Source organism: Podarcis muralis, chromosome 2, assembly GCF_964188315.1.
Source record: "Podarcis muralis chromosome 2, rPodMur119.hap1.1, whole genome shotgun sequence".
Lineage (NCBI taxonomy): Eukaryota > Metazoa > Chordata > Lepidosauria > Squamata > Lacertidae > Podarcis > Podarcis muralis.
Window position 1 is genome coordinate 10,282,596 of NC_135656.1, and position 14,795 is coordinate 10,297,390.

The 14,795-nt window shown below is 44.5% G+C and overlaps 2 protein-coding genes across 6 annotated transcripts in view; both read left to right on the top strand.

Moving 5' to 3' along the window:
- Positions 1-14,795, top strand: part of LOC114593076 (uncharacterized) — a 126,069-nt gene that overhangs the window by 25,811 nt on the left and 85,463 nt on the right. The window contains exon 1 of one of the 4 annotated variants that reach the window (XR_003705583.2): positions 1,692-2,224. The exons of 2 other annotated variants lie outside the window; for them this stretch is intronic. The gene's annotated coding sequence lies outside the window, so the exon portion shown is untranslated. Of the gene's footprint in view, positions 1-1,691; positions 2,225-14,795 lie in introns of those variants that run through there. One more of the 4 variants, XR_013391753.1, reaches the window with a different exon arrangement.
- LOC144324860 (uncharacterized) overlaps positions 2,407-14,795 on the top strand; it is a 31,897-nt gene continuing 19,508 nt past the window's right edge. For both annotated transcript variants that reach the window (XM_028721588.2, XM_028721590.2), the window contains exon 1: positions 2,407-2,880. In XM_028721588.2, coding sequence (XP_028577421.2) covers positions 2,756-2,880 — 125 coding nt within the window. In that variant the 5' untranslated portion in view covers positions 2,407-2,755. The remainder of the gene's footprint in view (positions 2,881-14,795) is intronic.

Sequence of the window (14,795 nt, forward strand, 5' to 3'; positions counted from 1 at the left end):
GCACCCCAAACGAGAAACCAGTTAGTCTGAAGTAGCAGGATCTAGTCCAATTTATTTGCTATTGATTTCAATGAAATTTCAGGCGCCTTTAATAGTCTGCTTACACAGAACTAAGTTGCGGGTTGAGCTGTATTGCATTCCAGTTCCTTGTTATGGGTATCAGAAAACAGCCAGGCAACTATATACTGGAGGTGGAAGCAGAAGTTCTGAAAAGTGGCAGGGGGTTTGAAGGGGAGTTGGTTCCGTCACTTTATCTTGCCCCCTCCCTCAATTATCAAGACAAGCAGATCTTTTCAGCACCCATGGTAGAAGGAAGAGGCAGGAAGGTACGAAGTGATTGACAAGATACAGATTATGGGAGCGATCTACATCTCATTCAAGTTAATGCAGAACTTCTATTGATTTTAAGCAGGCCAGAATTACACATAGTGGCTGTAATCCAGATCAGTTTAGAAGCTAATGGTCAAAGTGTCATGGGTATCAACCAATCAGGATGACTCTTCTCTGCCTGTTAGTAGTATTCCTTTGAAGAAACTCCGTCTCCTTTTGCACAGTATGAAATAAATCCATTCATTAACATAATAGCTAGTCATAAACCTTTAACAGTGTTTTCACGATTCCAGTTTTTCGAAGCAAGCGAGGGGAATGTTGAATGTGCATGTTAGCAATTGAATGTTTCCTTATCACTCCTGGGCCTGCTTGTTCACTCTTAGGTCAAGTGAGGGGAAACAGGAATCTCACTCATTTATTTTAGAGAATACCTTTACTGAACGTAGTGGGATTTACTTCTGAGTAAGCATGCATAAGATAGGGCTGCAAGTTAAATCTCTCACGTGTCTGTCCGCTTGTTTATCTGCCCTTCTGTTACACAGACTTAGTCTCCCTACTCTATTGCTAGGGCAAGATAAAAGAGAACAGCAACCAGTGTTTCCCTCGGTGGTTTTTACACACCCACACAAACACGAGCACTCTGTGCATATAAATGGTAAAGAGAACAAAGGGAGGGGGGAATCCTAACCTAGGAATAATGGTGCTGCCAACTGAATGGCCATATGTTGCAAAGCTGATCTTCAAACTCTGACACACACACACGTGTGAAATTTACAATGGCTTCTACTGGTAGTGACTTGGTAAACTATGTGTGGGTGTGTAGCTGTGCTAAACTTTTTTTTTTTTTTTTAAGTTTCACACCCACACACCCTGCCTGCAGAACTTGATAAATTATAACCAAGTGTCTGTGAGAGAATCAGGATGAATATGATAGGACTTTGTGTTGCTTGCATTCTCTGTGTCTGCCTAGGAAGCCCGGAAAAGGAGGCATCAATCACATTTGCAACTGTATAGTTTGCATATTCAATTAAAAATGCCAGCACCCTCTCAGTAACTTCATATTTAAATATATGACCATATATTCCTTTCCACGGTTCTCTACCCACCCCCAACTTTATTTTATTTATTTTCCTCCTGGAGTTCTCTTCAGTGTTTACTTTCTGCAAACTTCTCACCCTCCTGTTTTGTTTTCGTTTCTGGTTTAATAATTCTGATTCTTCAGCATCTGATTTGGCCTTTAGACTTGGCCATGACACAATTCTTCCAGGGTAGGGAGATTATGAATGAATTATAAAGGCAGGCAGCAGGGGCAAAAGAAACGGGGGGGGGGGAGGTGATGAGATACAGCCTGCCCCACCGTCTCTCTTCACCCATTTTGCTCTTTCTCTCCCTATTCTTTTTTTTAAAGCTTTTTGACGCCTCCATGTTGAGAGCCTGAAAGCTACTTTATTGAAGTTCGGGTAAAGGGGGGTGGTGGAAAGTAGGTTCACCCAGAGGACAACTTTTCTACGCCAGCAGTTTTATTCTAGCCACTCAGGCTGACCTCCGAGCCCCCAGTGACCTGAGTTAAGTCTCCCAACGTGTACCTTCTCTGCTCCCTACACACATTTAAAGGCATCGCCACTGTTTGGACTTTTTGTGGTGGCTTTTTTTTTTTTTTAAATTACCATAGTAATAGAAGGCCGGGTGGGTGGGGAGGGCGGCCGGGAGAGAGTGAGGGTTTGGGCAGATTCAATGCGTGTTATCTCATTGTGTTGTCACCAAAATAACCCCAGAGAAAAGAAGGCAGGGTGAAGTTTCGGCCAAGCCTCCCTTCTCATTTTCCCGCCTTCCCATAGCTTGGAAGATTTCCCAGCTGGCTATCCTATGGCTAGAGCGAAGCTCCTAACGCCAAGTAAGTTTCCTTTTAAAGTTTTCCTTTTTCTTTTAAAGCAGTTTAAAAACGCATAGCTATGATGGCGACGATGGTTGCTTCTTTTTTAAAAAATAATAATAATAATAATAATAATTGTCTCCTTTAATGGAAAGGGGTAAAGTGGGGAAATCTGCTAGTCTATTCAGATGCTACCAGGCGCTTTTGATGGTTTCTGTAGCTACATTTCCTCTGGCACGTAGGAACTAGAAAAGAAAAGTTGTGAGGGATCAGTGTTCTCTGTTGCTGGCTGTTCCACACTATGCCTCGACGGATAGAACGGGTGGTGGTGGTAGTAAGCCTATCGTCAGACCAGCAGTAGCATGGTTGGTCTTTCCATGGGTTCCTCTTTCAAACCTGATGGACTTGATGTTCAGTGCTCCTAGGTCTCCTGGGGCGCTCAAGACTCCAGTCTTGGCAGGGCTTTCCAGGAAATCGCTCCCCGCTCCACCGAATGGATGGGTCGCCTCTTGATACCAAAGTCTGTGCTCCTTCCTTGCCCCCACTTGGGGCATGGCACCAAGGGGCTGGGCTCCTCTACTCCTCTCGAATGGCATCGATTTCACTATTAAATCATGCCCGGATTATTGTTCTTCACTTATCTTCTTGAGCCAAAAGAAGCAGAAGTCAGGCGAAAGGTGAGAATGTTTGTGGAGGGGGGTGTCATAAGCTCCTTGGAGCCTAGAGACTTGCTCGGGAGCGCTCCAGTGAGTCCCTGGCGCCCAGTTTGTGTGAAGTCACACTGATTATAAGTTGTATTTCTTCCTTTTTAATGGATGAGTGAATAAATAAATAAATAAATAAATAAATAAATAAATAAATAAATAAAGTTTTGGTGATGGGAACCAATGCTTCTTCTAGCAGCAAGGAAGCAGCGCTGGAGGAAACACTTCACAGGGGCTTCGGTGGCCATAAAATAATGCGTTAGAAAAATTCTTTCCCCCCCCCCACCATGGGCAATGGGACTTCCAAGAGGCCAAGGGTGGTGGTGATGGCGGTGGAGACGCTGTGTTCCCCACTCCCTTTTATTTCCAGTGGCTTCAAATATTGTTTGGAGAGGTAATTCTCTGAAAAGGGGTAACTGCAAAAAAACAACAACACCAACCCCTATAAAAAAAACTGGATGGGATGTTTTCAACTTAAGACACAATTACATGTGTGCGCTTAAACCCCCCCACAACCCCACTCTCCATTCTCCCTCTCAACAAGCCCCCCCCCCCGCAGTGCTATAGGATAAGGTACCGTGGCTTAGCTCCCTAAGCTGCCAGTTAGCAAATTATGTCTCAGGATTTTTCCAGTCTCTTATCTTCTCTAGTTTCCCTCTTTTTCTTTCTCTCTCTCTCTCTCTTGTCTCTCTCCATGCAGCTCATATGAGAGAGAGAGAGAAATGTTCAAGTACGCTGTTTAATTGTAATTAAAAGACAAACATTCCGCCAGGGTTAAATGAATGAGTTACGGGTTTCTAACCATAACTGCCAGCAGCTCCAACATGTAACTTATATTTATTGTGGTCTCGTATATCATTATCCACAGATATAGTTTTATGTACTTCCTAATCTGTCGCCTTGATTTATTTTGATGGGCAAGGTACCAAACCAAACATTTTGGGACTTTAGTGAAAGACTAGTATTTCCTTGCAAACAGCCAACCACCCTTCTGTTAATGGCATCAGCAATTTCTGGCAAAGGCCACTTTCTTTGTTTTCTTTTTTTCCTTTTTCTATGTTAAAAAAGCGTACTTAACAACAACCAAGAGCCAAATGTTGATGCAGGTTGGTTTCCTTTGTGGAAAAGCATATGTATTAGCTCTGAGGATTTATGCAAGAATGAGGCTTCAGAAAACAAAGCATGATATTTATTTAGGAGATGCAATACAGACATGCAAAAGGAAGCATTCTCTCTCTCTCTAAACCACTATATTCTCTCTCTCTCTCATTCTCTCTCTCTCTCTCTCTCTCTCTCTCTCTCACACACACACACACACTTTCAGTATATATATTTTTTGTGTGTTTGCTTATATATGCTCCACTTTTTTCTCAGCATAGTGAAGTTCCTTTTCAATTTACCCTCCATCTTGTTATTCTGGATTCCCCTGCTTTCACCCTTTAAGAAGGAAGGAAGGAAAACTTGCAGCTTAAATGCCAAAATATACATTTGCTTAGTAGTATTTATCATTCTTTTAAAAATGAGCAAGACCAAATACACCCCCTTGAAGTCAATGGGGAAACTCGCCTTGATTGGTGTGGATTGCACCCACTAATTGAATGATATATCTTCAAAAGCAATGAAACAATATATAATACGGTGCTTATATAGGTCGCTACAGTGTGCATAGGGCTATATAATGAGACACATACACCTTGAAAGAACCTAGTCCATCAGATGCAGAAAGATGTGCGCGCGCACACACACACACATTGTTGGCACTATTAGGCAGGGTAATGGAGAAACACAGTTTATGGCTATCCCAGTTATGTGTACTTGCCTCATGTGAGTGCCTCACAAGACCAGAGTTGTCTAGAGCAGCAGTGGCCATACGTAGGTTCCTAAGATCTACTTGGCCTTTTCTGAACTTGATCTCCAAGATCTACCTAGCAGAGCCATGTGCAAAATACACATAGGATTAAAGAACAGGTGTGCCTCTAAACACATTCTGAGTCTAGAAATTGGTTTTCAGCTTCAGAATTCAACTGAGATCATAGTATTGACACACAAAGGCCTGCTCCTTTCTTCAACCTAATTTAGGTAGCCAAAGTCATTTTGTTGCTACTACTATTAAAATATTGAGAATTAGAAAGCCACACTTAGCTACCCTGCAAATCAGACAAATCTCTACCCTTTGCCCATCCCTGATCTAGAGATCCAGTGGTTCAAACAATAGAACGTTCAGAACCCAAGAGTTGCCTAACAGGGCTGAACCATAATGCATCTAATCCAGAGGCCATTCAGATGCCTCTGGGAAATGTGAAAATTACGTTTGTGAAGGATATTTGGTGTAGGACTATAGCTGAGTGGTAGTGCGCATTCTTTGCAGCCGGAAGTCTACAGGTTCAATCCCTAGCACCTCTAGATAGGGCTGAGAAAGCCCACTGTGTGAATCCCCCAAGGGAGCCACTGCCCATTTGTATGAATAGTATTGATGGTCTGATGGTATAAGGCAGCTTCCTATGTTACTGGCATATTGTATTCAGAGATCTACTGCTCCTGTTCATGGAGTTTCCACATTAGCTATATTGTGACCAATAGCTATTGAGGAATACCCTCCCCATGAATGTATTTTTTTTTTTAAGCCCACCTAATCTAGTGGCCCTTCCCCCATTTTACGGAGGCCTGAGTTCCATATTATGTCCTTTTGATTGTCCTGAAGTGACACAAGTCCACTTTTTCTGGGTTCCAACATTATGAGAGAAGGAAAACAATGAAGTCTCTATCCACACTCTTGACACTGTCCATAAACCTTATAAACCTGTAAAATCATGAAAGGTCCGAATTCCCCATCCCTCTCCTCCCAGAAACAATAAGATACTAAAGGGGTGGGGATGAGCAGAGGAAAAAAACACAAGTTAATGCAACTTGTATGGGTTCTTTTCTATCCCATCCCACATTTGCAGGCCTTCATAAACCAAACCATTGCCTTTACTTGTTAGCACCAGATGAAGAATTCTTCTAAGAGGGAGACAACTCAGAAGAAAAAGAGAGACCAATATAATTATTATTTTGAATTTAGATTCTCCCCCATTTTAAGAACAGTAACACATTATTTTATGAATGTGTTCCTTTTTCTTTGGGGATGCACACACACACACACACACACACACACACACACAATATCACAACACTGGCATTTCATGAAATGCCCGTGTTGTGATGACAGCTTAGTATGGACATTTATTCTGGTGCCTCCTGCCAAATCCTCCCAGCCAGCACTTCTCCCTCATGGGAAGATGCCATCTCTTTTATACCTTGCTTATTATAACCGAGTACCCAGAGTTACCCGGCTGGTCGCCGGTGCTAGAGAAGCTAGAATTCTGAGCTTTGATTGAACCCTGTATGTCTGATTCGGTTGCGGGATGGCCATTCTTCTGTTCACCCTTCACAACCCATTTATGGCGAGTTTTTTTCTGGATATTAGCAGACAGATCCCGAAGCAGTACCTACTTCCTATGAGTTTAGGATCCTTGCGCGCCCTCCTTCACCATGATGGGACCAATCGTAAAGGCAGAGTATCCTGTGCATGCTTGATCGGGCTTTGGTGGTCCCCTGCCAGGCTCACATTGACTAGGGAGAGACGCGAAGTGACTGAAGACAAAAGGCATTGCTGAAAACAGCCACAGTTAACCTTTGAAACAAGCCTCGCCAAGAGAGTTTTGTAAATAGAGGAGATAAGAAAAGGGCGATTACTAGAATTTTAGATTAAAGGTTTCTTAGTCTGCCAGAGCCAAATATTATACCAGTGAAGAGGGATTCCTAGTTCTCCCAAACCATGGGCAAGGCAAATATCACCCCCCCCCCTCTTTCCAGTGTCCTCCGGTGTTTCTTACCTACGTGGGGATGCCGCTACTGACACCACCCGACCCACAGAGCGTTTCCTGGCCTCCATTAGCCCCTCCGCCCGCGGCCTATTTCCGAATGCTAAAGGGTGTCGTGCCCCAAACAAACTAGGCACCCCTAAAAGCTACAGTTTTTTCTCTTCCATATAACAATAAGGCAGCCTTCAGGTTCCATAACGTAGCATAATGTTTAGGCTTTAAGATGCATCGTCACAAAGAATTATTTCAACAGTTTTTACACACTTGACCCGAAAGACTGGAAGCATTCGGGCCCAACACAACTTTTGTAGACTCTTTCCTTCTCCTCTCTCGCTCTGAATGTACAATCTGGATTTATTAGCCGCTCCACATACACGGTCGTCTGCTGTATGTGTGTGCAAGCGTTTGTGCATGATATACATAAAGATATATATATATATATTATTGTATGCGTAGAATGTGCATGTCTTCAACTGAAGTAAAACAGAATATTTATGTTTCCAAACGTCGGAATCATTTCGCTTTATGCATGCCTTCGAGAAATGAGCAAGGATTTATAACCGCCGTATATAGTCAGATCTGCCTATTTGTCTGTCTATCCGTCCATCTATGGCCCTTTGCTTAACATGCTTATAAAATGTGCCCATAAAGAGAGACACCTCCTCCTCCGCCACCACCTTTCATCCACCCAGCCAAACCCAGCCAACACTGGCGTTATCATCCGCCCAGAAGGACACAGCAGGCATCCGATCCCGCGGATTGTGCTCTGGCCCTACCAAGGAGCTAGAGGGGAGTTGCTCCCGAGCCTGACTTCCTCCTCAAGTCCTCCCGAACGGCACCTCTAATAAATATTTAAAGAAGCCCTCCTAAAATGTTTACTCGCGAGTTTGCCTTTTCTGCTCAAAGCTAGGTCACGACCCCGAATTTGGACAGCAGAACAAAGAGAGGGTTGACGAGGGAACGCGCGTCTTGTTGTTGGGCAGCGACATCATCTCGGGGCGATTGTTTGGAGCAGCAGGTTAATTTACTTGTTTGGCAAGAACTCTAAAGTCTGGAAGCAGAACTTTTAGCCAGGGTCTGTCGTGATGGAGGGATGCCTGAAAATCCTCCCTTCTTTTGAGATTACTGAGAATGCTTGTGTATTTGTGTATGTATGTATGTATGTATGTATGTATGTATGTATGTAATATTGTAGGTAGCTAGATATTTTTTAAAAAGAGAAGGAAGGGAAAGACCTACTTTAATTAATTAGTAGTTCTATCTGCAACTAACATATCACATGGCATGGTCACTGGACAGTTGGCTCTTGAACCTTTTATATAAAAGTCACTTTCACTAAAGTCATTAGGACTTACTACTAATAATATTGAGGGACGGGGCACTGGTCACATTGGAGGGGAACGATAGGGTTTTCTTCTGAGTAAACAGGGATAGGATCAGGTTGCACTTGCTTCTACAGTACTTGAGAGTAATACCCGAGTAGACCTCAAAGTTGATTCCGCTGATAGCAAGCAGGACCTGCTTGGGAATAAAATGTGGAGGACGTAACGCCTCCAAGGCTGTTCAGCTGGCGGATCTTGGGATTGGGACATTGCACCCTGAATCTTAGTTAGATACAGGAGAGCGTGGACCGGGCAGTTCTGCAATTCTCCCAACACCTGCTCTAGCATACAACAAATGCCCCTTTATCGGATCAGGCTTACTCCCATGCAAGAGTGTGGAAGATTGCAATTCCATTTCCATTTAATTTATAGTAGATTTCGGCTTTCTAGACCCCTCGCATTTTATTTGAGACATGGCTGACTGCATCCTCAGACTACGTTCAAAACATCTTGGCAGAAACAAGCCTACAAACCTAGACACCTTAACCTGGGAGTAAGTCCAGCCTCACTGAACTCAGCGAATCTTACTTCCGAGTAACAATGGATCGGCTCCGGCTCTGCGTCCCTTGGAACTTACCTCCAAGGAAGTTTGGGGCAGGGTATACCAATCCACCATTCTGAATGGTTTGTAATGAGAAACGTGACATTATTTTAAATGGGTATGAAAGTCTAAGTCTCCTCTCAGGCTGTTCTGCAAGTCCTTGGTCTCCCTTAAGGTTGCATTCGGCTTACTAGATAACTATAGCGTGGTCTTTGAAGGCTTCAGTCCTAAATCCTATTGAACCACATTGAACAGCCATAGGGTCGGACTGCAAGGGAACAGTCAGGTCATTCTGTGGGTCTTCCGTAGCACATGAAATGTGCGTCTGTGTTATTTAGGTTGGATCCCTTCAAAATACACATGGTAACCTGTCTGCCTGCGATGGATAGTCATCACCAACTTGTCTCCCCAATTTAAGAAATTGCAATTTTCAGGCGATTCTCTCCCCGCCCCGCCACAAGTAGTGATTGCAATTGCATTTTGTTTCCATTTGGTTTCATTACATTTTCTAAAGCTTTGCGTTTGGGAATTTGCCTCTGTGTAAAAACTTCCAAAGGGAACAGATCCAAAAGCTGCCTTCAAAGTTGCATAAAATTTATTCGGCAGCTTTTTGCTTTTTTTTTTTTTTTAAAGTGCCAAGTTAACAGCTCTCTTTGCAAGGGCCTTTGCGAGCGACCGTATATCTTCCTCCTGTCTCTTGAAAGCGATCTCTGGGTATGGAGTTGCCTGGATTAGCCCCTGGCTCTGCGTGGAGCAGGCGCTATCTCGGAGGGGAGCAGAATGAAATGTGCTAAGCGATTCAGATCCTGGGGATGAAAAGGAGTCTTGGTTTGTACACGTCTTTAATGGCTGGCAGTGTTTATTTCCAGAATAATTGGGGAGAGGGTGTTGGGTGGACGGGAAGGCTGTGTGTGAATTGGAAAGGGACGCTCCGGCAGCAGAAGCAGAAGAAGCGAAGTGAGGTTGCGATTCCAAGCGAGACTTATTCGGAAGAAAAAGTTGCTCTGTGAAATCGGAGGGGCAAAGTTATGGAAGTTTTGTTCATAAACCTCAATGGGACGTTAACTACTAAGGGGGGGGGGGAGATAGGGGAACGATCCTTGACAGAAATAGGGGCCGATACTAGGAACTTCTACTCTGAAGGAAGTCCCGTCGACTTCAGTTGGACTCAACCTTCAAACAATTGTACCTTGCAGCGCAATCCTGTGTATGCCTACTCAGAAGTAAGCCCCCCTGAACTCAGAGAGGCTTACTCCCTGGTAAATGGGCACAGGAGTTGCCGTCTTACTCGCTTTTGAAACTCTGTGATTTCAAGAGGAAGGGAGGGCAAGTGGATCGATTTCTTCCGCTGAGACCCTATAAAACTTAAAAGGTGTTTAACCGCGGCTCTTAATGTTAGGAACAAGGTCATGCGTATGTATGTATGTATGGATAGATAGATAGATAGATAGATAGATGATAGATAGATAGATATAGATAGATATAGATAGATATAGATAGATATAGATAGATATAGATAGATATAGATAGATATAGATAGATATAGATAGATATAGATAGATATAAAAGTTTTTGACACACAGATCCACAATTCAGTAAAGCCTCTCACTTCCTCCTTAAACCGGATTGTAGACCTCAACCTAACGCTAAGCTCGAGGGGTCTGGGGTTTCTGTGGATGGGGGGCAAGGAATAATTAATGTTTGACTGATTAAAATTCTCATGTTGCGGCTTAGCTGGATTGTGGATCGCGCCGCTTGCAGAAAACACACAATATCTACCCGCCGCCGCACCACATTTCCGGGACCGACAGAAAGGTTGCATCACGCCCCGCGCTTTAAATCTTAGCAAGAATATGTAGAAAGCAATGTACATATAAACATATTGAACAGCACGATCATTGAACGCAAATCGGTCTGAAGAGTCTCCTGCCCTATATATTTATATTGGACCAGACCGAGGAACGCTGGAGAAGGTCACGGTTCTCTCTCCTTAGCTTCCCACCCCCACCCCGCTTTTCCAGGCTTGTTGTTAAGAAAGCGCCTTGTTGGTGGTTCCTTCCACTAGATATTCTCCAGCCACACCCGAAGAAATGCGGCCGTTCTCGGGTGGTGATGGTGAGAATGTTTATTCTCCGAGGGCAAAAAGCACAGAGGCGCGTTTCTGAAACGTAAGCAGTTCTCTTCTATCTGGAAACCATCTTGCTGGGCACGAGACAACTTCTTCCTAAAATGGGTAGAAAAATAATAATCTCGGGATCCGCATCAGGATAGCTCACGGGGAGATAAATCACAAGAGGTTTGTGTTATTTGTGTGGGGCCGGGTGTGTGTCTATGTATGTTTACCTGTCGGTATCCATGGCTGCATGCATTCGCTCCTCAGCGTGGATAATAGATGTTTCCCGGCCCAAACTCGGATTTCAGACATTCTGCACCTCAGTCCTCTTAACACGTTTCCTGGAAAGTAACCCCATTTATTTCCAGGGAACTTACTACCGAGTATGCGTGCATCCGGATCTTGAAGCAGAGTATTGTGGAAAAACCGCCCCTTTACTTACCAGCGAGGCTTAGGCTGGACTCCTATACCAGCTTTACCTGGGAGTAAACCCCATTAAACTTAGTGGGATTTGCTTCTAAGCAGGCGTTTATTCCAATCGGTCTGGTTATCGGTCTGATCCTGCTTGGAACGGAGCAGGATCATGGCCCTTGATTTACAGGAGGCTGAAAGATGGTTATTAGATGGCATTGAAACCTATGAGAGTCTAAGGTGTTTAGGACAGGATTCTTCACTTTTAGCGTGATGGATCTGGCCGTGTGTATTTGGGGTTTCTTCAAACGTTATGTTAGGGTCGTCTCGGGACACGATCCTCCCTGACTTAAGCATTTTAGGTTGCTTGGTGTCAATGCGGGAGTGAAACTCTCTCAATGCCTAATTTTTCCTGCTTGAGCTCATTTCCTGATTGAGATAGTAGATATTCTAAGTTACTGTTTTTATCATAAAATGGACCCTCCCCTATATTTTTCACATAAGCTATTCCCACCCACCTCTGGGAAGAAGCTAAAAGTGAGAGCTCTCCACTCCTGTGTATGTGTGCGCCATTTTTACAGTAGTTTTCACCACAAATCTAGCGTACCTGGCCTGGATCCACGGAAACTTATATTATTTTTTAAAAATCGATCCAGCAATTTCGGCTTAAATGTATCAATCCGTGTGCACAGTATTGCTGGAGGAGCATGGTCTATTTGTGTGGGTACTGTTGACTACATACCATAGGTGCCCAAACTCAGAAGGGTATAGATATGTTTGTATGGCATGGTGCCTATTTGTATATGTGTGTGTGCATCTCCACTGAAGGTCATTTATGCCTGTGTGTCTACTGTCTAGGTGTATTTTTGAGAGCATAAACCTGCTAAATGAAAATAAATTGGGAGCTGCAGCTAATTTGTACATGATTAGAGCCCTAACTTGTTTGTGATTCTTCCTTCCTTTTGATTTTTAGATTGGATTGATTTGTTCATTAATTAAAATATGCATATATCACCTGTTAGGTGATATATTTCAAGGAGGTGTACAGTAGTATCATAAAAGGCTATACCTATACAATTTACATCAAGCTCAGTCAGTCAGGAAGAATACCTGGCATTCTACAGTTGCTTAGCAAAGAAATGACCACAGCCAGGCCAACAAGGACATTTTAGAGAGTATCAATGTTGGTGTCTGGTTTAGTTCTGGAGAGAGGCCACCCCAGAGTTTGGATGCCATGCAGAACAGGCCTTCTTGCTGGTTGTTGCCAGATGGCCATCTGCAGGCTGTGCCACAACCCAGAAGGCCTTTGATGATGATTTCCGTAACTGGGAAGATCTGCATTGGTAACCTGGTCTCCAGCTGCTTAGGATCTTATACGTTAATATTAAAACCTTAAACCTAACCTGGGAGCAAACAGGTGCACTAGTAGGTATGTCTACCTGAGAGAGGCCTGCAAGGTACAAACATGCATTTTGTATTGTGCCTGTCTGTTACTGCTAGCTGGTATCACAACCATAGATACCACTTGTCACCACAATCCGAGGCATACTTTCTTAGATGTAAGCGGTTCCTACATTTACTACTATATCAGCATTTGATTAGCATGCATTTCTGATACATGGTAAGTGAAAGTCTGAACTGACTCTATTGAAAAGTATTGTGTTTAAGGTAGAGAGGAGGTAGTAGGGAGAAAGGGGAAAGTTCTGTTTGGCATATGATCTATAGTGGCCCATTCATACACAGGAGGCAACACCAGATGTTTCAGACTTTGAGTGAACCAGTCCTATGATGTGTGATAGGTGTGTGAACTAGCCTTAAGGCCCTTCCACGAAGGCGTGGGTCTCCCCTCCACATTATCCACACATCACAGAATCATGGAGTTGGAAAGAACCCTGAGGAACATCTAGCCCAGGGGTCTGCAACCTTTAAGACAAAAAGAGCCACTTGGACCCGTTTCCGAAGAAAGAAAAAACTGGGAGCCGCAAAATCATTGTGACATTTAAAACAAATATATCTCCGGAGCCGCGATCTGACAGTGGGCGGGAAGGTGACGTCGGGACGGTGCGTGACTAATGCACGCACCGCCCCCATGCGACGTCACAGCCAGTACAGCGCCCGCCACAGTGGGGAGTGTTGGGGCGCACAATGCGCCTCCTCCCCTCACTAGTATCCGCCCCGGAGCTGCGGCAAAGGTGTAAAAGAGCCACATGTGGCTCCGGAGCCGCGGGTTGCAGACCCCTGATCTAGCCCAACCATGTCCCATAGGGGGATAGGACCAGCTACTTTGGTGTTATCAGCACTACACTCTAACCAACTGAGCTATCCAATTATGTTCTCCCTTCTGCTTCGATCTAGGACTGCAAAGAACAATTCATACTTGAAGAAAATCCAGGGCAAAAATTCCACAGTGTGGATGGGCTAGAGTTGCTCCTTAATCCCCCACTTAAAAATAAATACTGCTAGGAAGTCAATGCCATTGGAACTAACTTTCTCCCGTGTCCAGGGGTTCCAGGTTCAACGTCATTCCCTGTTTACCATTCAACCTCAGTGGTCCTGAGTGCCAGTTGGGCACGAGTGCCTTTGGATCCAGTGGGCTGGGGTTTCACCCTCTAGCCACCTCTTCCCAAAAAGTTCTCATGGGCTTCAAGAGGATGTGCCTATGAAAACTTACTGGGCCACGTTTTGCAAGGATCGCGTGACGTTCCGTGGAGGTTTGGCTTGGCCCGCGTTTGTTGCGGACAGGGAATTCCTTGCAAGACTCCTCGGGAACGTCTGGCAGAGTCGAGCTCTAGAAATCAAATGTCTGGCTGCAGATGTTTGGGAAGAGAGAAACTCGCCCCCCTTCCCCTCCGCGTGGTGTGCTGAATCAAGCACAGCTCTAGGGCCTGCGATCGCATGGCCTGTACATGCTTCTTCCTTCCTTCCTGTGCGAGTGCGATTGCTATGCTATGTGCGCGCTTGCGTCTATCTTTTTAGATCGGTCGATCGAGATATAGATAGATAGATAGATAGATAGATAGATAGATAGATAGATAGATAGATAGATAGATGGATGGATGGATGGCATGGGACTTTTCTGGGTGAAGAGAAAAAGAGAGAAAGAGAGGGAGGGGAACAAGTCTTCTTCCTTCTAAACAGTGAAGCCGGGGAAGACCACACGTCCACAATCTAACTTGTTACATTAAAGATGCTACCTCCCACACAGACACAGAGTGGGTGCTATCAGATCAGACCGACTGGGGGAAACAAGGAGATACAAGGGGGGGTGGGCATTCCTGAAATGCTCCTTCTTCATTCCTAAAATCCCATTAGTCTCTGCGGGTCAAGCAGCCACGTCTGACGTTTGTTACGAAACAGCTTGTCCGTGTTCCGCCTGGATCTTTCAAAAGCCATTCATCCTTCTTCGACTCCCTGACCCTTTTGTCCGGATGAGCCCCACATACTTCTAGCCAAGGGGGCAGAGAGAGGGGGCGGGAGGAGGGTGCTGCTGACCTGGAGACACCTTTGCAGCTGGATCCGGCCTGGTTTTAGGCACAGCCGTGTAAGAAGACTCTCCTCGCACCAAATGGGGAGAACAC